Raw genomic sequence first — 26,518 nt, 5'->3', positions numbered from 1 at the left:
GCTTGTGTCAGGTAGCCCCAGGCAGGGTACACGCAGTAGATGACTTTGGACCTCCCTGGAGGATCACAGAGCCAGTGCACCAGATGGGCCTGTTCAGATCATGCCAGATTACAACCCTACCACATCCGTGAGTGACACACTCAAGGGGCGGAGTCGGTGAGCACCAAAGCCCCACTGAAGCAAGTCCTGCTCCATAGGGGTGTCTACTGCACAGCAGTTCTCAGGTAGTGGTGCTGCTGGTCCTCCTAGCTGATTGGTTTGGAGGTCAATCCCTCCCAGTGATGCCAACAGCAATCAAAACTCAACTACAACAGGATAGTACACTCAGCTCACATGGGAGCATATCTAGAGTGCCCAGCTCAGACAGCTGGGGAGGCTGAGCCACTGGACTCTACAGGACACCTACTACACAAGGCCACTCTACCAATTCCAGGAGACATAGCAGCTCTACCTAATACATAGAAATAAATACAGGGAAACAGATAAAATGCAGAGACAAACATGTTGCACATGAAAGAAGAGAAGAAATCTCCAGAAAAAGAAGTAAATGAAACGGAAGCAATCAAACTAACATAAACTGAGTTCAAAACAATGGTTTTAAGGATGCCCAAGAAACTTAATGACAACTTAAAGGAACTTCGTGAGAACATCAACAACATAAAAAAGGACCAGTTAGAAATGAAGGATACACTAATTGAAATGAAGAATAATTTACAGGGAATCAACACTAGAGTAAAGGACCCCAAGAATCAAGTCAGTGATATGGAATATGAGAAAGCAAAAAACACCCAATCAGAATATCAAAAAGAAAAAAAGAATCCAAAAATATAGTGAAAGGAGCCTCTGGGACACTTCAAGTGTACCAACATTAGCATCATTGGGGTACCCAAAGGAGAAGAGATGGAGCAACTGAAAAATCTATTTGAAAAATAATGACAGAAAGCTTCCCTAACTTGCTGAAAGAAAGAGACATAGAAGTCCAGGAAGCACAGAGAGTGTCCCAAACAAGATGAACCCAAAGAGGCCCACACCAAGACGCATCATAATTAAAATGTCAAAGGTTAAAGACAAAGAGAGTGTCTTAAAAGCAGCAAGAAAAAAGCATATGACTGTCAGCTGACTTCTCAACAGATCTTTGCAGATGAGAAGGGAGTGGCAAGAAATAGTCAAAGTGATGAAAAGCAAGAACCTACAACCAAGATTACTCTACCCAGCAAAGCTATCATTTAGAATTGAAGGTAAGATAAAGAGCTTTACAGACAAGAAAAAGCTAAAGGAGTTCACTGCTACCAAACTAGTATTACATGAAATGTTAAAGGGTCTTAAGAAGAAAAAATTAGATAAAAAATATGAACAATAAAATGGCAATAAATACATATCTATCAACAACTGAATCTAAAAATCAAAATGAGCCAATAAGAAATCTAATGAACAAAATAAACTGATGAATAAAATAGAACCAGAGGCATGGAAACATGGAACAGACTGATGCATCTCAGAGGGACTGGGGGGAGGGGGGGGATTAACCAAAGAACTTATATGCATATATGCTATATGCATTACCCATGGACACAGATAATTCGGTGGTGAAGACCTGGGGTGGGTTAGAATTGAATGGAGGGGGGCAAAGATGGGGGAAAAAGGCGAGGGAAACATCTGTAATAATCTCAATAAAGATAAAAAAATAAATAAAATAATATACAAAAATAAAATAAAAATAAAAGGTTATTCATAGGGTAGGATCCAGATTTTTAAAACACAAGTACTTTTTCATCTCCCTATCATTTGAATCAGTTGAGAATAACAAAAAAAGAAATAAGGTATAAAAATATAAGTTTTAATATGCAATTCTGATTTGTTGATTTCTTTTTCAAAGACATTCTATTTTAAAGTGTGGGAAAAGCAAATAAAAATGTTTCTAAATCACAGACTACTTTGTATACAAACCTTCTTTATTTTCTAGTTGCTGTGGAGTTTTTTTCTTCTTTTTATCTTCATAAATTGGCCTTTTTTTGGGCAAAGAGTCCTTTGATGGCACTTCAACACCTGAGGGATAACAATGGAAAACTTCAGGTTTATACTAACTTGTATGTCACCTAAGAAATACTACTTAAAACAAATATCACTTTATTCACCTCAGAGATACATACCCTAAAATATAAAAAAGAACATTCAAGGAAAAAATTTTTACATAAGGTATTATAAATTTTACATACATTAAAATTCCATTCTTTTGGCGTCCAGTTCTATGATTTTTGACAAATGGATAAAGTTCTGCAACCACTATCACAATGAAGATGGAGAAAATTCCATCACCCTGTGCAGTTCGGTGTAGTCAAACCCTGTTCACATCCTTAGCCCCTGGCAGCACTGACCTGTTGTCCCTCCTCAAAGATTTGCATTTTCCAAATGTTACAGAAATGAACCTTAGTCTGCTTACTGTCATCTTAAGGGGTGTTGAGTCATCCTCTTTGCTGTATGTACCAATACTTAATTTCTTTTTACTGCTGAGTAGCATTCCATTGTATTGATGGAACACAGTTCCTTTCTTTATTCAGTAGACAGTTGAAGGACATTTGAGTTGTTTCTAGCTTTTGACATTTATAAATAAAGCTAATATGAATATTTGTATGTACGTTCTTCTGTGAACATTTCTCTGGGATAAATATTTTGGAGTGGGAAATATGTATTTAATTTTCTAAGAAACTGCCCAGTTTTCCAAAGTGGCTTTACAATTTTGCATTCCCACCAGCAATGTATGAGAGTTTCAATTATTCTATATCCTCAACAGCATTAGGTCAAAGCAGATGTTTTGATTTTTTTAATTTATGTATTCTAATAAATGTGTAGTGATGTTATTGTAGTCTTAATTTGAGAGATCACATTCACATAACTTTCATTACAGTACACTGCTATAATTTTTCTATTAGTTGTTAAACTGTGTCTAATTTATAAATTAAACTTTATCAGAGATATATATGTATAGGAAAAAACATACACATAGGTTTGGGTACTGTCCATGGGTTTAGGCATCCACTGGGGTCTTGGACTATATCTTCCACAGTTAAAGGGGTTCTACAGTAGATATAGGACTATCCAGGTTATGTATTTCTTTGTGAGTTTAGGTAGTTTGCACCTATTTTACCTAAGCATTTGAACTTATGAGTATAGAGTTGCTCACTGTGTTCCCGTACCATTTTAATACCTACAGGATCTGTAATGATCTCTTCCCCCACCCTAACACTCCTGATATCAATAATTTATCTTAGCTTTTCCTTTTTGTAGTCAGTCTAGAAGTTTATCAATTTATTGATTTTTTTTCAAGAACTGGTTTTTGGCTTCATTGATTCTCTGTTTTCTATTATATTACTTTCTGTACTTTCTGCTTACTCTGCTCTTGTATTTTTTGGTTTTGTAGGATGGGAAACTTAGACTATTGATACACAATCTTTCTTTTTCTAAAAGAAGCATTTTAATGCTATAAACTTCCCTCTAAGCACTGCTTTAGCTATACCCCCATAATTTTATTGTGCTGTATCTTCTTTTTTTATAAAAAAACAACAACATACTTCCTATTTTTTTAAAATATTTTAAATATACTTTCTAATTTTCAATGAGACTCCTTCTTGAACTCATGGGTCAATATGAAGTATATATTGCTTAATTTTCAAATATTCCTGGATTTTCCTTTGTATGTTTCTATTATTCTTTTCTAGTTTAATTCTTTTTATTTTGGTTAATCCTTACCTGAGATTATTTTTCCCATTGATTTTTAGAGAGAGTGGAACAAAGGGAGGAAAAAAAAGGAGGGGGGGACAGAGAGAAAGAGACAGGTGACACACACACACACAACACAGAGAAACACCGATGTGATACATATTGATTGGTTGCCTCCTGCACGTACCCCGACCAGGACTGGGGATTGAACCAGTAACCCAGGTATATGCCCTTGACTGGGAATCAAAACTGCGACCCTTCAGTGTGGGGGCTGATGCTCTAAACATTTAGCAACACCAGCCAGGTCAGTTTAATTGTTTTGATCCAAAAATGCATATATACTTATATTAGGTATTTATAACATATATCATATAAGTATAAATATGTATAAACAAATATATTATAAAAATATATAAATTTATAGATGTAAATATACATATATAATGTGATTTAATTCTTTCAAATGTTTTAAAGTTTGTTTTATGGTTCAAAAAATGATCTATCATGGAGAATGCTTGATGTAAACTTATGGTTAGATGTATACACATATAGCATAGTTATATCTTTTTGATAAATTCCATTTTTGTCATTATGTAACATACTTCTTTATTCTTGGTAATTTTACTTGTTCTTAAGTGTACTTAGGATTAATGTTTTAATAACTCCAGCTTTTTTTTTAAAAATCCTCACCTGAAGGATATTTTTTATTGATTTTAGAGGGAGGGAGGCAGGGAGGGAGACATTGATATGAGAGAAACATCAATTGGTTGGCTCCCATACACACCCCAACCTGCAATCGAACCTGCACCCTAGGTATGCGCCCTGACCAGAAACTGAACCCGCAACCCCCTTTGGTGCATGGGATGATGCTCCAACCAACTGAGCCATCCGGCCAGGACATAACTCCAGCTATTTGATACCTGTTTGTATGCTTTGAACCTATCTCTATCAGTATATTTAATGTGGATGGCTTGTAGGTAGCACATAGATGGCTCTTGTTCTTTCCAACAATCTCTTTTAATTGATGTTCAGACTATTTATATTTAACCTAATTAATAATACACTTGGTTTCAGGTCTATTATTTTATTATTTGATTTCTGTTGGTTCCTCTGTTCCCGTTCCCTTTCTCCCTTTTTCTGCTTTCCTTGGGATTATTTGAATATTTTTAGATTTCCCCTATAACTTACCTTTTGGGGTTAATCTTACTTAGTGGTCACTGTAGAAATGAGAATATTCATAACTGACTTTCCACAGTATACTTAGAATATTTTACTTGGCACATGAGCCATTCAGAGGTAAGTCTGAGCCTACGGCAGTGGTTTATATCATGGTACTTGAAGCTTTGGCTATGTTTCTTTGGGTTTGTTCAAAGCACACACAGTTCTATGCTGAACCCAGGACTTATGTCAGTTCATACACAGAATTATAGAAACTGCTTGCTCCATTTCTCTCTTCTCCACAATTTCCCATGTCCTCCTCCAGGAGCCCCATTATCTGGTTCCTCTGGCCAACAAGATGAGGTACTCGTAAAACTTTACATTTTATGCCGTCAACTTTCATGTAAGTAGAGCAGCCATTTGGCCACAAGAGCAAAAGATAAGGGGACAAAAAAACAAGGGGAATCCCTTCAAACTTGTCAGACATCACAGACCCTTCTCTGTGTCTCTTCTGGCCAAAGAGAAGTAACAAAAAGTACACCACTCTAATGTTAGAAAAAAACTACTACTCCCCTGGCCAGGCATGGCTCAGGATCCAGGAGATCAAGGTTTGATTCTCAGTCAGGGAATATGCCTGGGTTGCGGGCTCAATCCTCAGTTGGGGGTGTGAGGGAGGCAGCTATTTGATGATTCTCTCTCTCTCTCTCTCTCTCTCTCTCTCCCTCCCTCCCTTCCTCTCTCTGATATTAATAAAGATATATTTAAAAACAAAACCCTACTACGCAATAATGTATTCAATTCAAAGTGAACAAAGCAATTTAAAAATTTTACAGCTGAAAAAATGAAAACTATGGAACTTTTCCCCCCACATCCCCAAAAGGTCCACAGAAAGCTCCATTATCATTACTTATTCCATAAATTTGGGGCTATAAACAACTGAAATAGAAAGCAAAAAAGTAAAAAAGCCAAAGTGACGCCACAGGTACAAGAACTGTTAACCTCTCCTTTTCCCTTCAGACTAAGTGCTCCTGGCAATCTGATAGGAATAGCAGAGATACAAGGAGATTCTAATTCAACATTTACTCTTCCAAACACTGCTTTACTAGGTAATGCAAAATCTGACACCATTAATGTATGTTCTCATCATAATTATGATTACTAGCCATATTTGGCTTGAACTCTCAAATTTAAGGACTAATGTGACAAGACGCAAGGCAAATAAATAGCATCAGATAGCCTGCTGCACTATTCAGAGTACTATGCTAACCAACCTGTATTTACAAGAGATTCTGGCCTTTGAAAGAGATTGAAGCATGGCACTCACAAACAAAATGTTTCATTTGTAATACTCACAAGTAAAATGAAAATAAGTTTAAAGTGTGTGAATACAATAATGCCACCTCCCACCACCAAATAGCCCCATGTCCTAACCCTAACCCTGAGTATGTTACCTAATGTGGCAAAAAAGGTGTGAATAAGGTTAAGGACAATGAGATGGGAGAGATTACTGTGGAATATCCACGCAAGCTCTGTAATCAAAAATCCCTAAAGGTGAAGAACCTTTCACTGAGGGAGAGGCCGAAGTCAAAGGGATCTGTAACTATGGGAGAACAGACAGAGTGACGCAAGGCTGGCAGCTTTAAAGATGGAGGGAGGGGGTTATGAGCCAAGGAATGGATGTGGGTAGCCTTTAGAAAACAAGGAATGGAGTCTTCCAGTCTCCCCAGGAATGTAGCTCTGCCGACACCTTAGCCCAGTGAGACCCATGTCAGATTTCTGATCTACAGAACTGTGAGATAATAATTTGTGTTGGTTTAAGTCACTAAGTTTAGGGTAATTTGTTACAGGAGAAATAGAAAACTATAACAGAAGTTTGCACTACAACTACAAAATGAAGTTAGTCAACTATCAACCAAGGCCAGCCTCATAGCTGGTTAAAAGCAAATAAAAGTTAAGTTTAATTAAAAGTGGCTTATTCAAAATAAAAAAGTGCCCTAGCCAGCATGGTTCGGTTGGTTGAGCATCGTCCCATGCACCTATAGCTCACTGGTTCAATTCCCCATCAGGGCACATGTGCGGGTTGCAGGCTTAATCCCCAGTGAGGGGTGTGTAGGAGCAACTGATAGATGTTTCTCTCTCTTATTGATGTTTCTCTCTCTCTCTCCATTGCTCTAAAATCAATAAAAAAATAAAAAAAAAAGATCATGTCAGTAATTAGTTTTTGTTTGAATTCATGGTTCTTATCCACTTTTGGACATTTGTTTTAATATCTTCTAATTAAAATATAAGAATAAATAAATTTAGTCAAAATAAGACATGGCAGAGCAAATGTCAAATCTGATTTGCAAATAACATTATTGAATCTTAGGAGATGAGATCTTCATCTGTCAACAATGAATCTCAGAGGCACAGAGCTTCAAATGGAATGGTTCTCTATTGCACCTTCCTCTCCATTCCTATAACAAACTCCTAAGAGAGGTTCCTCTTCACTTCTGTTGGGTTACTGACACAGTATCTCACTAAGGGCAGAAATTTCATAAGACGACAGAAAAAACTATTTACTTTGGGTTTTCGAATGAAGTTGTTAAAAAAGGAAAATAACTTAAAATGTTCTAATTTTAAATATGAACGTATATATGTATGATGTAAATGATGAGGTTGGTTAGAATTGTAAAACCAGAGCCATCAATCACTCTGATAAGACAAATATATTAAACAAACCAAAGTAACAGGATAAAACCTCCTAAGAATGTGGAAATAAGGTTGACTGGGGTTTTTCCTATCCCTGCAGCCTACATTCAGTAAGTCAAAGCATGGACTTGGGGGAAAACTGTGAGCTGGATGGCCTGAAGGGTGGTCCCATCAACACCTCAGACTTAGCTGAATTTACTGAAGAATTCTAGTTAGAAACTCTTTAGTAAACTGTTGCATTTGTAATCAAAACCAAGACTTATGCATGTCCAGACATTCCATTCACCCTGCAAACTAAGACACTACAATTATGTTCTTGCAGAAGCTCTTTGCCTGAAGTTAATTCCAAATTATATATAAAGTACTTGCTATGTGCTTAGCAGTTATAGGCTACAAAACAGGTTGAAAGGTAACCTTTGACACATTTCAGAGTAATTACCTGAAAATATCTATGTAGGTACCTATAATTTCTAAGAATACATTTTAGGCTCAATAAATAAGTTGTATAGTATTCTAGGTAATAAATGGTGTAACTAATCTCTACCTATCAAGGTAGCTTTGAAAGATATAGTAAAACATAACAAAACATTGTAGCGGACAGTGGAGGGCCTTTAATGTCAAGGTAAGGAGTTTGGAGTTTATTAAAAGATAATAGCGAAACAATAAAAGGGCAAACATTGGGCAACACTATGAAGCATCAGAAAAGGGACTAGGACCAGAGATATCACTTGAGAAACCATCTCTTTTAAGCCTGTTCTAACAAGCGCTGCTGAATTCATCATTTTAAATTGTGATTTTCATCTAATCTGTTAAGTACAAGTCAAACTACTCCATCAAACGGCATTTCTGAGACTGGCAAGTTACTTCTGCTTGGTCCCATCCTAATTTCTTTAGGACAGTCACCAGTCAAATATGATATTTGGGTGCTAGCTGTACTCAAATTTGCTCTCTAATTTCATTTTTTAAAAAGCTATATCCCCGATTAAGAATAAAATTTTCTGAAATCTAAGATTTGTGTTTCTCTAAATGCACTGCTCCCAGCTGAAGATATAATACAGAATAAAGAGGCAGTTATGCACATCAATTTAAATCTCAGCTCTAGGACCTTGGGCAAGCTGTTTAAGCTTTCTGAGCATTTCTTAATCTATATGATGGAATAAAAACATCTGCATGATTTTTATGAGGAAACAGACAATGTCAAAGATTTATTACAGAATTAGTTGCACACTAAATATGTACTAAATGCTAGCTATTGCTGTAATTACAGCACACACCAACATCACTCTGTAATATAAAAATCTGTAGAATGCAGGAACAGGAAATTAAGGAAGGTCCTAATAATATTCTTCTCAATGCAGCAGACACTATTTTAAAACATCTGACCTGTCAAAAATATAATTATATGTTCAGATTGTGGCCTCTAAACTAAAAGGAAACAAGGCTCCTTAGGTAAATAGTTGATTCCAGGTCTAGAGCAGAAAAATGTGCAAGATGAATCTGAGATATCTCATTGTATTTAGAAAGCAAGGAAAAGATCAAAGAATATTGTAGGCATATGAGAAAGTCACAGGCACAAGCCTGAATGGTCTCCTGCTGGCCAAAGATGGTACAATTTTAGTATCAAAAACATAAATGGCCCAGTCAGAGTGGCTAAGTTGGTTGAGCATCATCCTGTGCACTGAAAGGTTGCTGGTTCGATTTCTGATGAAGGCACATACCTGGATTACAGGTTTTGTCCCCATTCGGGGTAAATACGGACGGCAACAGATGGATGTTTCTCTCTCACATCAATGTGTGTGTCTCTCTCTCCCTCCCTGCCTCTCTAAGCATGTCCTTGAGTGAAGATTAAAAAACAAAACAAAACATAAATGACTTCTTGAGATGAAAACACATCAATTAAAATGAACACTGACAGCTGTCAGAGGGGAGGGGGATTAGGTGAAAAAGGTGACTGGATTATGCAAAAAAAACCCACAATCGAGTAAACCAACCAACAAAAACCATTAAAATAATACGACATACATCCAAAATAACCTTTTGGAGGTTGCTAGGGCATTCATTTATCATTTTGAAAATTAATAAAGGGAAAGAATCAAGCATCTATCCCGACTTTCCTTTATAAAACTGTATTTCAGGCAGTTTTTCTTCAGAGAAAAATTCTAGTTAAAAATGCAGATGGAATGATAGAATATCACAATTCTGCAATTCCTAATGAAATAATGTATATAGGCAATGATCACCAATTGAACATTAAAATTACCAGGTAAAAAAAATCAATGGAGCCCTGGCCAGTGTGGCTTAATTAGGTTGGTGTGTTGTTCATGCACCAGAGGGTCGAGGGTTCGATTCCCAGACAGGGCATGTACGAGAGGCAACGAATCAATGTGTCTTTCTCTTTCTCCCTTCCTTTCTCCCTCTCTTAATGCCTCCTCACACGAGGCAACAGCAAGCACACAGCACCACTAGGAAGTAGCCAAGCTGCTAGATCTAAGAAATTACAAGGGATAGCCCTGGCCAGTGTGGGTCAATTGGTTGGAGAATTGTCCCTTGCATCAAAAGGTGGTGGGTTCGATTCCCTGGCTGGAGCACGTACGAGAGGCAACAGATCCATGTTTCTCTCTCTCTGCACTCCCCTCTAAAAACCAATCAATCAATCAATCAATCAATCTGTAGTTTCTCTGTAGTCCTGCAATAAAAAGTTGTAAAATTAAAAAAAAAAAAAAAAATTACAAGGGATAGAGAAGTATATTAGCCAACACCAGGCAAGTGCAATTAGACAAATCACATAGAATATAAGAAATTCTAGAGAATCCAGTATCTTCAACAAGCAAATGGCACGTGAAAAAGAGGGGTGGTAGTAGTATCAGTAAGAGACAGACCTATTAACCAAATGCAATGTGTGGTTCTAATCTGGATCCTGATTTGAAAAAAATAACTATAAAAGACACTTGGAGACAAGTGGGAAAAAATTTAAAATAGACAGAAAATCAGATGCTAGATAGAACATGTCCTCTACTCATGTTAAAATGCAAACTGTCCTTACTTATTAGGGATACATGCTAAAGTAAAGTATGAGTAAAATGATATGGTAGCTAAAATTTACTTTAAAGTACTCCAGAAAAAAAAGTGGGTAGAGGACAAAACAAAAGTGGTATATACTGATAACTATTTAAACTGAGTGATGGGTAAATGGGGACTCATTTCACTATATTCTCTATTTTTATTTTGAGGGACAAAAAAAGTTTTTTATAGACATACTATCATTTACACATAAAATTTTAACATAGTATGTAAACATGTCATCTTCCCAAATAAGGTAATTATACCACCTCTCACTATGGGACTTTTTCACAGCATTTTCATAGGAATTGTTCTGATACAATTCAATGTCCTTTTGACCATTATAAAGATGTAACTGTATGAAAGAAGCTTCTAGACTCTTCCATTAATTAAAAATACTACTTACCCTGAGCTTGTAGAAGTTTAAGGGTAGCTTCGGCTCTGGCTCTAGCTTCTCTTTGAGATTTAGTTAAAAGTTTCCCTTCTTTTTTCAAGCGTTCCTTCCTTTCTTTTTCCTTTTGCTTTTTCCTTTCTCTTTTTTCTTGTTCCAATCTTTCCTATAAAAATATATATATCAAACAAAAGTTATACTAGCTCAATTATAAAACTGAAACGTAAACAATCCAAGCTTCGAACAAAGCTTTTGAGATACATGCAAAGTATTTAGGAGATTCCAAATGAAAATATTTTAAATGTTGTATATAATGATTTTTGTTGTTGTTGTTAACCCTTACCCAAGGATATTTTTTACATTGAGTTTTAGAGAGTGGAAGGGAGAGAGAAACATCGATTGGTTGCCTCCCGCATGCACCCCTCCAGGGCCGGAGAATGAATTTGCAACCCCGGTACGTGCCCTTGACTGGGAATCGAACCTGTGACCCTTTGGTGCATGGGCCAACACTCTACCACTGAGCAACACCAGCCAGGGTGTACATAATGATTATCATCACATGAGAACAGACTATGTTGGCAATGCTACCTAAGCAACTTCTGTCTGTACCTCAGGAAAAAAAGGTACAATTTTCTGTTTCTCATCATTACTTATATCAGAACAACAGATTTGCAAGTTTAGAGATGCTGCACAGAGAAGAGATGCCCAAGTTAAGCGCACCGTCAGCACCAGCAGCGTCGCGGACACATACCTCTTCCTTACGCTTGGCCTCCAGCTCCTCGAGCCGCCTAATGCGCTCCTCCTCTTCGCGCTTCTGTCTCTCCTCCTCTTCCTTCAGCCTGGCCAGAGCTTCCTGCATAGCTTTAACCGTGGCCTTGCTAGGGCCTTTCTTCTTCTCCTTCTCTCTGTCCTCCTTTTCCACTTTCTTCTTCTTCTTGTCCTTCTTCTTTCTGTCCCCTTCGTTGTCATCTACCAAAACAGAACAGAGGCAAGTGTTTCTAAAAGCGTTTCCTAAGGCAACGATGAGCAAACCCCAGGCTTCTAATGGGCTGGAGCGGATGCCAGCAGCAGGCTAGAGCCTGTAGGTGTCAGGGACCCGGAGAGCACAGGGGGACTGAGCACCGAAAACAGCTGAGAACACCAAGTGAACCCCCTAGAAGCCTGCAAGGCTCCTGTTGCTGAGTTGTCCTGAGAGACGGTCAGCGGGGAGGAGATACACTGTATCTAATGTAGCTCTTAATCCATACTGTCTGAATTCCTGCCTCAATTCTTAGCTAGTTTTGCTTCTCTAAAATGGGAATAATATGAATGATACCAATCTGAAGATATTAGGAGAAAATGTAAAAATACAGGTAATCATACTCAAAGAACTCTATAGTATTATGGTAAAAAACCCTAAAGATTATAAAGCTACCTACATGGTGTTTCTCTTCAAATATGTCCAGATAATATTTCAAGTGGTTAAAAAAGTCTATGTCAATTTTCCTATTAAAAGTTTTACTAGTCTGCCCGGCTGGCGTGGCTCAGTGGTTGAGTGTTTACCCATAAACCAAGAGGTCACTGGTTTGATTCTGGTCTGGGCACATGCCCAGGTTGCCGGCTCAATCCCCAGTAGAGGGGCGTGCAGGGGGCAGCCAATTGATGATGTTTTTCGCTCATCAATGTTTCTTTCTCTCTATCCCCTTTCCCTTCCTCTCTCTCTAAAAATCAATACAAATATATTTTTTAAAAAAAGTTTTACTAAAGAAAAACTATGTGAATCATTTGATCTTTAGTTTCATTCCAACTAAGGGGGAAATTTAACTAGAAAGCTTGTATTTGGTTAATTAGTTCTGGAACAAAAAACTGACTCACTATTGCTTAAAAGATGTTAATTAATTTTAGCATGTTTTTATTTTTCTATTTCACAGGTTGAATTGGGTTTTTAAAAACAGGAAAGAGCCTTGGCCTGGGTGGCTCAGGTGGTGGAGCATCATCCCATGCACCAAAAAGGTCACTGGTTCGATTCCCAGTTAGGACACATGTTGGGGTTGCAGGCATGATCCCCAGTAAGTGGTGTGCAGGAGACAGACAATTGTTTCTTTCTCAGTTCAATGTTTCTCTCTCTAAAATCCATAAAAAAGTATTTTAAAGAAATATAAAAACAGGGAAGAATTCAGATATTGCCTAACACTGAGTTATCAAAGGGAAGAATAAATTTTTCATTAGGTAACTTCCACTCTACCAACAACAAAAAATTGTTTTTCACAGTGAAAGTCTATAAAAATCCTAGTCTGTGTAAAAACCACTTGAAAGACATTTCGTATTATATATAAATGTTTAACAATAAATATCAATTCGAAGAGTACATAGATGTAGTTTTTAAAAGGCTCTCTTACAATTAAGCATCATTATAACCAAGGACAAATAAGAAAATTACTTTGGGGCATAGTGGTCAAACCTTGGACTAAATATGAACCCAAGCCTTCTGCCCTTTCCACGGTAATTTTACCAACCTTCAGCGGCTATGGGTGCTTCTCCTTTCTCGTCAGAGGCAGGGGCTGCTCCACTATCAGGAGGCACCTTGGATTTTATAGTTTCCTCCTCAGATTTCTTCTGAGGTTCTTTTTGTTTACTCTGATCCTTTTTACCAGTTTCTAACTCTTCTTTTTCTTTCAACTTCCGTAGTTTTGCCTTTTCTTCGTCTCGCTTTTTTCTCTCTCGCTCTTTCTTTTCTGCCTTCTTTTGGGCCATTGTCTTAATTTTGAAGGAGGAGTCTTCCTCTTCGTTCCCACTCTCTGCAGTGGGACCTGGCTTATTCTTTTGGTTTTTTTTCTGTCCTTTCCTAGACTGCAAAAGCTCATCGGAGTCGTCACCACTGTCCCCCGAAGAAGTCCCTCTGGAGCGCTCTTTGATTCTCTTACTGCTCTCCTCATCCTCCTCTGACCCGTCCCACTTTTTATTTGCTTTCTGAGCTTTCCCTTTAGCTTTTTTAGAAAGTTTTTTAAAATCATCATCATCATCACTTCCAGAGCACATTTCCACTTTCGGTTTTGCAGTCTTCCTTGATTTTGAATCCTTATCTTCCAATTCTTCACTATCGTTATCATCAAAACTTTGTTTTTTGCCTTTCTGTCCTTTCTTTTTTTTATCATGTTTTGAGATCGCTTCTTCTTCATTATTTTCTGTTGGCTAAAAAATTTCCATTGTTAGAAATATTAACAGTTATATTTTGTTTTAAAATAAATGAGATTCCTCAAATATTTAAGTACATATGGAAAAATAATTTCAAAATAAGGTTCTTGTTATAAGGATATAAACCTCAACCAAGTGGCAGAAGCTAGCCTAGGCCTCAGGCCCACCTCACATTCACAGTGAATGTCAGAACCCAGGTGCTCTAAGGCCAGCACTAATGACAGTCCACATTTACAGACTTCTTCAAAGGGCATGCAAAGCCTAAGGAGGAAACTGAAATAACAGAAATACCTATCATTTCCCCATTACTCTGAGGCTTCTCCAAATTCAAAGAATGAAAAGGAAATAATATAAGAAATTGAAAATGGAGACAGGAAATGTTCTATCTCCAAATATACCAATTTTATGAACAGGCAGCATGCCCCAAAATACCTTTAGATTCCCAAACAGAGTATCTTTCTATCTATAAAAGGTTTTAAAAGACATTATTTCTTTCCTAAAACTAGCTTTCCCTGTTGGTATCAGAATTTATAAAAAATTTTATCTAAATACACACACTCTGCTGAAAAGTTTCCAAAAGCAGCTCTCTAAAACTGGCACTAGGAAGCAGGGCTGGGTAACAACCATCTTTCACCTTTACTGCAGCGGTTTCTCTGTCAGCTTTGATGCCTTGAGCCTCCCAAGACAATTCTTCCAGTTCTTTCAGGATATCATCTTCACTAGAAAAGATTAAAATATATTTGAGGCATTGAATTAGCTTATAAGTGAATCTAGTACCAAAACTATTACGAAGCAAATATATCTGAAGTATACTTACTCAAAGTCTTGCCTTTTTTTCTCCTTTTTCTTCTTCCCCTTGGACTTCTGAGGCTCCTGTTCCTTGGCAGCACCAGCTCCTTCTATTTCTGCAGCCAAGGCATCAAGATCAATGTCATCCTTGGCACTTAATGAAAACAAAGAAGATCTAAATGTTACTCGAGAGCAAAATAATGGAGCACATTCACCTACAGAGAAACTTTTTAAAAAATCATTTTAGGCTTTATCATGAATTAGCAGCCCACTGAGAAAAATAATTTGGCAAGCTTTCATGACAACTCTTCAGTTATATCTACTTATCAGCTTCACTGCATCTGCTTCAATAAAGTTTTTGAGTTACATTTAAATCAGAAAGAGCTATATAATGAAGTGCTCCGGGTAATCAAGAAATGGAAATTAAGTTTTGTTGATACCAAAGTTTATGTGTGTGTCTGGAGTTATTTATAAAAGAGATTTTAAAGGATAAAACAAGTCTTTTTACTTGATTATCAATATCAACACCTAAATATTTGGATACCTATTCATTTTTACTTGGAATAATGAAAATTTTAGAGCTGGAAGGAGTTTTAGTGATTATCTAGTCAATTATCTCATTTTACCAATGGGAAAACTAAGAGGCACAAAGTTTGAGCAAAAACAAACCACACATCCAAATACAAATGAATTAGGAATGCCTCACCAAGTAAAGCGCCAAAAAATCTAGAACAAACCTTGCTCACAGCCTTTTACATTCCTGGTTGTTTCTGGTTCCACCCCTCAATGTCCTCACCTACCAATATTACTTGAAGTAAAACCAACTAAGTTCCAGTTAAAGCTACAGAAAACCAAGGTCAGTCTGAGATATATAGTAGAAAAAGTGGATGAATCCAAATAAATGATACGGTAAGAAAATTAAGGCCTCATGCAACATGGTCCCCACTGATAGACACCTTATTATAAACAGATTTCATTTCAGTAAAGAGAATTTCTAAAGACAATAACTTTTAACTATATGTAGATATAATTTTAAAATTATATTAGAATACATTGAGGATATAGGACTTATCCTCAAGGAACTTGGTAGAAGAGACAGTAAACCAGTAAACCAGGCACTGCAAAATGCTAAGTGCCATAAGAAATTTAATGCTTTTATAAATTGTTGGACAGAGTTGAAATATCCTTTTTATGCTTTATTGTAGACAGTGTATTTGAGGAGGATCACAGAACACTGAACTGCTGCACTGGTGGTGACTTCCTAAAATACCAAATCCAGAATGAACGTTAGATGCTTCCCAGCAGAGAAGCCTGGAACCAAGTACTGGAGGAGGAACAGGAGCCAGCCAGGCAAAGAGGGTTTGCATATCAGACAGAGTAAAAAACCTAAAGGCATTAAAGTGCATGGTGCCTCGGGAGGACACATAAAAAAAGGGTAACTGAACCAACCAAGAAACTTTTTGTACATTTTGTACATTATGGATTTCTTGACCCCACAACCCAAGATCTAGGTGATCAGAAACTGAAGTGGGAGATACACAGTATATTTTTGGCAATCTTTCCAGGTGACTGTGGGTCAGATTTAAAGTTATTCTTTTTTTAATAAATGAAAAAACTGAGGCACAGAGAATTTGCCCAGGATCACACAAGGTAGAGATGGGATATGAACCCAGAAAGTTTGATTCCACAATTACAGCTCTTAACCCTGTTGACATAATCAAATCTGCCTCTTCAAAAGCTACCTCTAGGATGATGGGCAGGGCAGAATCCCAACTAGATAGGAAGCAGGAAGACCAGTCAGGGAGCTTTCAGTTAACTGTGATGAGAAACAATGACCCACTAATTTGCAGCAGTGGCAGGCAAAATGAAGATGTGAGTCAGATTAACATTAAGAAGATCAATAAGCATCACTTAAGTGACCAACTGGATGTACATAGAGAGGAAGGAAGAATCAAGGACGAGTCTCAGCTCTCGCCAGGTAACAGAAACCCAAGTCTGGCCCAGCATCAACCAGCAGTACCTCCAAAAGCATCTCTGTCAATACTGCGCACTATCGCAGCTTCTGACAACAGGGGGAGATGGGAAGATGGCTAATGATTGAAGTTTGGCACCTAACCTCCAAATATTTGTCAGCCCTCACCCAAACTATATTCATGTCCTCAGAATAGCTTGTGAATGGCTATACTTCCAGAGTATTCATTAACAAACATCTCTAGAATAATATGATAGATAGGTCTACATGTGTATGCTGCTGACTCAGAAAGGCTTCTTCCGGCAAGTAATAAAAGATGAACAGGTTTTGAGAGCTTATCGTGCATCAGTGGTTGTGCCCACCAACCACTAGAAATACTATATATTATGTCATTTATTCCTCATTAACAACTCTATGAAGTTAAGCTTAAAGATGATCTTACAAAAGGCTGCCCAGCTAGAAAGTAGCATAATAGGAACTCAAGCCCAAACCTGACACCAGAATTACACCTAGAAAATGAGAAATAATCAAGTTTCTGAAAACTATTTGTTTGAAAAATTCAAACATAGCTACAAAATATATCAATGATTTGCAACATGACTTAACATTCTTAACTGCAATGGTTTCTAAAGTGTTCCTTCAGTGCATACTGAACTTCCTGCCCCAGAGTCAGAAGGTCCAAAAAGTCAACCATATTACAACAGGTCCTGAAAGTGACACACATATAACATCAGTGATTTCATCTGAAACTTTAAACCATACTCTACCTACACTTTCAGCCCTACTTCTGTACTTACCCACTACAAATTACAGCTTTAAGATTTCAGTAGAGTCAAATCTAAAATCCAGTCACACTGATAATGAAAGCTTTAACATCATTAAGAAATCTGTACAAATATTTTTCTGTAAGCATGTCTTTCTGCAGACTTTTTCCTGTATCAAAGCTATAATATTCCTATTAATATTTCCCATTACAGCCGCTAATCCTTTATTCTAAACTTACTACAGACTTAGAGAAATAAAAGGCAATTTTCTACTGTATTCAACTCAGTGTTTTCATAGGCCACGTTACTCCATCAAGATAGAAAAATGTAACTTAATGGCCTTAAAACATGAAGCTGTATTTTGTGTGGCTTTTTAAGAAACAGCCAAGTTATTTTCTAAAGTGGCTTTACGATTTAATATTCACACCAGCAATGTATGGTTATTTCCATTTTTTCCATATCCCAGCCAGTATTTGTTGTTATGGTGATCACTCATCGTAGTTTTTATTTGCATCTCCTTAAGGCTAATGAGGCTAAATTTTTTCACGTGCTTGTCATTCATACATACTATTCAGTGAAATGTCTCTTCATATCTTTTAGCCATTTTCTAATTGAATTGGTTTTTTTTTAAAGTTGAGTTTTGAGAACTATATATGTTCTATGAGTCATTGGTCAAATATGTGGGTTATCTATATTTTCTTCCAGTCTATAGCTTGTTTTTTCATCCACTAGCAGGGTTTCTATCAGAGCAAAAATTTTGAATTCTTATGAGTACCATTTATCAAGTATTTTCTTTATGGATCATACTTTTGGTGTGATGACTAAGAAATTTTCACCAACTTCTAGGTCCTGAAAATTTTGACCTATGTTGTTGTTTAAAAGTTGTGTACTTTGTTTTATATTTAAATCTATAATTCACTTTGATCTTTGTTTTCTTTTGCCTATGGGTACCCAACTGCCCCAGCAATATTTTAGACTTTTCATCCTAAATTGAATTGCTTTTGCACCTTTGTCAAAAATCAGCTGTACTACCACTACAGAGCTATTTCTGTGTTCCCTATTCTGGTCTACTGATCTGTCTTTCCCTTTGGCACTAACATCCTGTCATGATTAATACAGCTATACAGTAAGTCTTGAAATCAGGTGGAGTCATTCCTTCCCCTTTATTCATGATCAGAATTGTGTTACCCATTCTTAATTCCTTTGACTTTTCAAATAATTTCAAAATAATCCTGTATATTCTTTAATACTTTCAATAAAGATTTAAAAAAAATAATAATCCTGTATACATTTAAAAAAAAACTTGCTGAAATTTTAATAGAAATTGTGTTCTTTGCCTTAAACTCATCTTTTTCCTGAAATTAGGCTGTAAGTTATTTCATTAAAAACTGTGTGGGAGACCTGCCAGGTGGCTCAGTTAGATGAAACATCATCCTGTACACCAAAAAAAGGTTTTGAGTTTGATTCCTGGTCAGAACACATATCTAGGTCATGGGTTGACCCCTGGTCAAGTTGAGTATGGGAAGGAACCAAATGATGTGTCTCTCATGAGGTGTTTCTCTCTCTCTCTCTCTCCTTCCCTCCCTTCCTTCCACTCTGTCTAAAATCAATAAAAACATATCATTGGATGAGGATTCAAAACAAAACAAAACAAAACAAAAAACTGTGTGGGGAAAACGGTGAAAAGTTCCCTGAGGGAGGGGGAGGAGGAGAACTGAGTTAACTGTATATAAATTTGAAAAGAACTGACATCTTTATTGAGTCTTCCAATCCACGAACACTGTTTCTCATTTAGATCTTGCTTTCTTTCATCACTGTTTTGTAATTTTCACAAAACTAGCATTTAATTTCTATTTATTTATTTTTTTAAATGTTTTTATTGATTTCAGAAAGGAGGGAAAGATAAAAACATCAATGAGAGTCATTGATTGGCTGCCTCCTGCACATCCCCTACTGGGGATCTAGCCTGCAACCCAGGCATGTGCCCTGACTGGGAATCGAACTTTGATCTCCTGAATCATAGGTCGATGCTCAACCTCTGAGCCATGCCAGCCAGGCTACCATTTAATTATAACTGGTAGTAATATTTTTTATTTGTTTCTACATGCACATTACTAATATACAGAAATGTGACTGGGTATTTTTATGCTGATCTGGTCTACTATAACCTTGCTAACTCACTTATTAGTTCTAAGACTTTTATAATAATAGGTTCTTTGAGATTTTCTAGATATATCATGCCATTTGCATACAGAAACAGTTTTATTTGTTTTCTTCTGATCAGTATGTCTTACTTCCTTTCTTTCCTTACTGCACTGGCTAGAACTTTTGAGTGTTATGTTGAATAGCAGTGATAAAAGAGAACATCCTTGCCTTGCTCCTAATTTCAGGAGGAAGCAGTTTTTCACTTCTAAATATGTGAGCTGTAGATGTTTTGGTTCTTTGTAAAGTTGAAGAAAATTTCCCTCTACTCTGAGTTTTCTGAGTTCTTATCATGAATGGGTGATAAATTTTGTCCAAAGCTTTCTGCATCAATTGATGTCATATTGTAATTCTCCCTCTTTAACCTCTAATATGACAGCTTACATTAAGAGGTAGAGCACAGTAAAAAAACAGGTTCTTGAGTCCAGTGTTGCTCGATAGCTGAGCGGCTCTAAGCCTCAAGTATATCATTATGGTAAATCCCAGTTTCCCCTTCTGTATGTTACATAGTAGTTCTTAGATCTTTATTCCTTTTCCTTCCTCCCAGATTCTCAATCTAGTTACAGCATGGTTATTGGTTCTACATTAAGTGTTTCATTATTCAAGTTATGTAAATTTGTGGTCACTGCTAGGGCAAGTAGTATACTGTGATTATTTCAATACTGTTTAATACAGTTTCAAAATACTTACATATTTTGTACTAAAATTTCTTTGACTGTACACACTTGTTACAAGGCATAAGATAGAAAGGAAAGTAAAAAAGCAGTCATCTGTGTGTCACTAACTAAAACATCTGAATGCTGCTACGTCTTTAATTTTCTCCACGCTCTCCCCCTTCACTATTTATACATTAGACAAACCAAAAACCTAATCACAACTTAGCCCTCACCCTTTACACAGCTACTCCTAAGAGCTCAGTAAGCTGGTGAGACACAAGACAACCAACCATCTTGAAAAAGCTTTCCTATTTATCAAGAAAAAAAAGAAAAATTATTACATTAACAGCAACCAAAACTGTAAGATACCTAGAAATAAACCAAGTAAGAAATATTCTAAAGACTCAAGTGAAGAAAATTATAAAATTTTACTGATATGCAATTAAATTAATACAGAAATATGTCATATTATTATTTGTTGACCAACATATATGGCACTTAAGTAGACAATACATTTCTTGAATGGGATGATTCAATAATACAAAAATGTCAAATATACCAAATAATTGACTCCCAATTAAAATCAACCCTCACAGATTTTTAATAGACCTTAATAAATTCACCTATTACATTAAAGAAAAGAATATCTAATGGGGTAAAATATCAAGAGCATTATATTAACAGGCCCATTGATACCTTAAGTTGTCCTTGATAATCATCAAGCACTCTAAGCACCTGTTGGGCAAACAGTAATAATAATGGTCAAACAGCTTGGAATATGTCTCACAAATGCCTAAATCTAATTTAGGAATCCCTACACCAGCAGTTCTCAAAGTAGGTCCCAAGACCTGTTCAGGAGTCTAAATTAATTCAAGGGTCAAAACTATTTTCAAAATAATACCAAGAGACTATTAGCCTTTTTAACTCTCATTTTCTTCCAACTATACAGTGGAGTTTTCCAGAGGCCACATGACATATGATGGTGCTACAGACAGAAGGCACAAGCAGATGAGAAGCTATCTTCTAATAAGTGAAACAGTAAAGAGGTTTGTAAAAATGTTTAATCGCTCATTTTTTAAAATGATTATTTAATAATTTTATTAATATGTAATATGTTTACTTTTATTTTTAAATTAATAAATACTTTAAGAACTTTTCCATTTAATCTGTAATATAAGTACTAATAAATATAACCCACATAGAAATAGAAAAAACATTTTGGGTTCCTTAGTAATTTACAGGAGTTTTAGGATTCAAAATTCTGAGAACTGCCATTCTAACCTAACCACTGACACTCAGTTCCTCAGTTAAACAATGCTTTGCCCACCTTACAGATCAATCAACTACAAGACTGGAATAAGCTTTGAAGGATAAGTAATGTACAACTGGTGAGTAAGTAACATCAAAGTAGCTGCATCAGCCCTGGCCAGGTGGCTCAGTTGGCTGGAGCATAGTCCTGTACACCAAAAAGTTTCGGGTTCAATTCCTGGTCAGGGCACATATCTAGGTTGTAGGTTTGATCCCCGGTCAGTGAGTGTACAGCAGGAAACCAATAGACGTGGCCTCCAATGTTCCTCTCTCGCATCAAAGTTTCTCTCTCTCCCTCCTCCCTTCCTCTCTTTAAAAAATCAATAAAAACATATTAAAAAAAAAAGTAGCTGCATCAGCTCCAGCTCTCCATAGAGATCACCAGTACAGAATAGGCTAACAACAGTTCATCTGCTTTCTTATTCATTTATGGCAAACTAGGAATTCTTCCCCTCCAGCAATATGCCAATTTCCTAAAGTACCAGTGTAGGAACAAGCTAAGAGAACTCTCAGATAAAGCATTTTTTTCCTGATCTAAACTATGCAGATAGGTTTTTTTTAATTAATTCAAATATATACAGGTGAGAAATAAATTCCTTTGTTGAATTAAGACTATTTGCTACTTGGACCACCCCCTCTCTGGGAAGTTCTGGAGGCTATACTCATAGCCTCTTCTGGACAGGTTCCTCAAGCAGATCACTGTTGTTTTCTATCACAAGGGAGGGACCATGCTACCCTGACGGACAGGATGAATGTATGACACTAGGGCAAGCATCTAAAGGTTAGGCAGCTATCTCAGATAGGCAGAAATCCTAAGAAAGAAAAAAGTTTGCCAGTAATGACAGGAGCATTACCTGTACCAGTTAAAAGCAAAGAATAGTGGAGTTACTATACCGGCTCACCACTGGCGTAGAGAACCACAGCAACAAATAATCTGATGCTGAAGATACCCCAGAACTCAACTGAGTCATGAAAGACCTTCTAGTTCCTGAGTGACATCTCCACCTCCACAATGTATGACTGAGGGATAGCTGAAATAATTATCTTCCTTTCCTCTATATCCTTTGGAGAGGTGTGTGTGTGTGTGGGGGGGGTGCTGGGCCCATTAATTGTGGTGACACACTATATTCCTTATAACCTGAAAAATATAACTACCAGATTTAGGGGATCCAAACAAAGGAGGGGTACCAGAATGAAGATTTGAAGGCTAATTATGAAAAAGTAGATAATCGAGGCCCTTTTCTCTGCACACATTAGTAAGAAATATCCATCATACTGTGTAAATGGAAACAGTAGGACATCTCTAGAGAATGCAAGTTCCCATAAGATAAGGTCCCATTATATAAACTGATGACTGGGAAGGTCATAGGAAGAAATGAAAATATTAGCCTTATATTCTTTATGAATTTTAGATATTAAATCCCACCCCCTGTCTCATCAAGAGTTTTCCCAGTCAAATGAAAAGTCAGGATCACTTGCTGAAAGCCCTATCAAAACTTCATTCTCAGAATTACATAAGCTGCAACAAAATTCTATAACTTAGTCTTTAAACAAAGTTCAGTCACTGGTATAACAAAACATATGCTATCTGAATAAAATTAGATACTCAGATTAAATAAAATCTAATTTTAAATGAACAAAAGTGGCTAAAAAGTTAAAATAAGGATTTAAATGTAAGACTGTAAGAATTGAAACAGTCAAGTAATTTATACTCTTTCCAAGTACGGAAAAGCTGCTCAATGCCTTATCTTGATAACTAATAAACAGCTGTTCATTTCTCACCCAATTCTACCTGGCCAGAAACATGCTCTACTTCAGAGAGGTTGGTTGGGGAAGAGGAGCTGGGATGAATGTAAAGTCTTTAAAAGTGGAGATGTTCATACAAGAGAGTAAAACCAGGTAATATCTCATTTTATACAAACAAGGTTAATGCTAAAATAGGACTTTCTCCTTCTAGACTTTCTTCCCAGTCTGTGTTTTTGTTCCTTTTACAAATATTCAAAATACTCTGGAAGAAAGTACAGGAAGACGTTGGAGATATTTTGGGTTCAGTTCCAGACCACTGCAATAAAACAAATATCACAATAAAGTAAGTCACGCAAATTTTCTGGTTTCCAAGTGCATACAAAAGTTATGTTCATACCATACAGGAGTCTATTAACTGTGCAACAGCATTATGTCTAAAAAAAAACAAATGAACATACCTTAATTAAAAAACACATTATTGCTAAAAATAATAACCATCAACTGAGCAAGTCTTAATCTTTTTGCTGGAGGATCTTGCCTTTAAATTGTAAACAAAACATAAACAAACAAACAAAAACCACAGTATCTGCAAAGCACAATAAAACTAGGTATGCCTATACTATTTAAATACACAAAAGGTAAAAATAAACTAACAAAGCAGTGACACTTCCCTCCCCCATCCAAAATACCTTACATGGAACACCAAAGTAAAAAGGCCCAGTAGTTCTGGCCAAAAAGGACTCTCTTGCAAAACCTCAGGATTTTTTACATACAATTTTAACAGCATCAAGCAAAGGAGTCCATGAAGAAAAAAATTTGAGAAAACTTTTTAAATTATATTGCCATCACTTCCCCTTCAAGATGTGCCAAAAAATAAAGACAACAGATTGGTCTGAGCCGGGATAAAAACAAAACAAAAACACCCCCCCAAAAAAACAGTAGTATTCCTTCTACACTTCCAAACCAATCTTTTAACAACAGGCTCCTGTGTTTGCAATTTAAACTTGACATCATCCATGAAAAGCCTTATGAATCAATAAGAGACATACTTTCCTCTAAAAATACACAATCTCTACCCTGTGAATAGTATTTTTTCTGTTTAGAGAGTTTGGAAAGTAAAAAAAAAACACCTGTAAGTAAAATAACAACATATACATTTACTTTTTAACCTAAAGAACAGGCTTCTGTAATCCTGAACAAAACCAACTGTTTAAAAAAAATTTTTTTACGAGAATCAGTGAAATTACAAAACTGACTGGATACTTGATAATACCCAACAGGTGGATGAAACAGGATTGGTCATTGTTAGATGGTTGAAGCCAGGTAACTGGCACCTGAAGCTTCTTATACTCATCTATTTCGTGTATACAGCTGAAGGAAAAAAGTATCCCACGCATCAAAACATCCTGTCAAAAGAGAAGTTTTTGTCCCATTAAATCACCCAGAATCCTGCCGTTTTTTTTGTGTGTGTTTTTTTTAACTTATCCTGTCTGCTTAACAATTAAGTTCTATTTCTCAAACCAATTAACTTCCTCCAATGGACCTGTAACTGAAATACAAGACTCACCTTGGTATCTTTTAATTTCACTCATCAGCTAGATGAGTGCTAGGTGAGGAAACAATCTAGGATCCCAACTTATAATCAGTATTCTTATTTGAACTTCAAGACCACATATCCGTTTTGAGGCAGAATGAAGAAGAACTATCACGGGTTGTTTTTGTTTTTGTTTTAATTTACCTTACTCCCCCGAAGTATCTAAACTAAGTCAGGTTGAGGGATATAAAAGGTGAACGGTAACAGATGTTTTTCACTCCCAGGGAGTAAACTCTTTTCAATGAAAAGAGTAAAAAGACTCGATCGGAAGATGACACAGAAAAGTTAGCAAAATCACGGGGTACTACCTCCCCGCAAAAAGCCTTTTAACTGATGAGAAAGGGGAGACCCTGGTTGGTGGGTTCCATCTCCTCCTCCTTTCTTAGGGGAGGTGCTAGAGAGCAAAGAAATCACCAAGAGACTGGCCGGAAGAAGGGAAGCGAAAAGCATGGAGTCTGGACTACCAGCCCTTAAATAATTGAGAACTGTATCCAAATGAGATGAAATCAAGAGGGAGTTAAGTGTTAAACACCTCCAACGTACCCCAGAGGCTCCAAAGTGGAAAAACCTGGCTGCGGGCACAGCTGATTCCAACTCCCTTCTCTTTCCAAGTAGTCACAGGTACAAAGGCGTCAAGAGAACTCTTCCTGACCCTCGCCTATAGTAGCGCCGCCAAAGCAACCCCGACTTGCCCGGACCACCCCGGGAGCCCCAAAACCACTGCCCCACTTCCCAGGCCGGAGGACTCCACTTTTCCTGGCCGGGTGAGGGGTAGTGGTGGGACCGAGTCTCGGCTGGGGAACCCGCCAGTCCCCGAGGCCCTCCGCGCCTGCGGGGAACTGGGGTCTCGGACGCGCGGCGGCCACTCGGGGCCCAGGCCCGGTGCCCTGCGAGGCCGGCCTCGAGCCTCGACTCTGGTCCACTCCATGCCGGCGGGACCCGCGGGATCCCCTCAGCAGCTCCGGCCGCCGCCGAGCGGACCCAGACAGTAGCTTACCCGTCTTCGCTCTTGTTTTTCTGCTTCTTCCCCATCGCGTGACAGCGGTGCTCGTGGCCCCAACCCCTTTATTCTAGTCTCTCACAGATCCAGCGTCCCCCGGCCGACTCTGGTCTCCCTTCGGCTCCGTTGCCCCCGCGCTGCCGTCTCTCGCACCCGGCTCTCCACAGACCCGCGTACTGGGACAGGGCACATATGGTGTGAGCTCGCAGTGCGCAAGCGCATCTTCCCGCCGCCTCGGCGTGAGGACGCAGGGCGTGGCCCAACGAGAGAGGCCCTTCTGGTAGAGCGTCACCACT

The 26,518-nt window shown here is 37.5% G+C and overlaps 1 protein-coding gene across 2 annotated transcripts in view; it reads right to left on the bottom strand.

The window, feature by feature from the left end:
* The window catches only part of EIF5B (eukaryotic translation initiation factor 5B), a 60,973-nt gene extending 34,510 nt beyond the window's left edge, over positions 1-26,463 (bottom strand). For both annotated transcript variants that reach the window (XM_081156960.1, XM_081156961.1), the window contains exons 1-7: positions 26,220-26,463; positions 15,009-15,134; positions 14,826-14,910; positions 13,513-14,188; positions 11,769-11,986; positions 11,033-11,183; positions 1,948-2,046 (exon numbers count right to left, since the gene is read on the bottom strand). In XM_081156960.1, coding sequence (XP_081013086.1) covers positions 1,948-2,046; positions 11,033-11,183; positions 11,769-11,986; positions 13,513-14,188; positions 14,826-14,910; positions 15,009-15,134; positions 26,220-26,254 — 1,390 coding nt within the window. In that variant the 5' untranslated portion in view covers positions 26,255-26,463. The remainder of the gene's footprint in view (positions 1-1,947; positions 2,047-11,032; positions 11,184-11,768; positions 11,987-13,512; positions 14,189-14,825; positions 14,911-15,008; positions 15,135-26,219) is intronic.
* Between the last annotated feature and the right edge of the window lie 55 nt (positions 26,464-26,518).

This window comes from Miniopterus schreibersii (genome assembly GCF_964146895.1).
Source record: "Miniopterus schreibersii genome assembly, chromosome: 13".
Taxonomy (NCBI): Eukaryota; Metazoa; Chordata; class Mammalia; order Chiroptera; family Miniopteridae; genus Miniopterus; species Miniopterus schreibersii.
The sequence above is the reverse complement of the archived record's forward strand: the minus strand, read 5'-3'. Positions and strand labels throughout refer to the sequence as shown.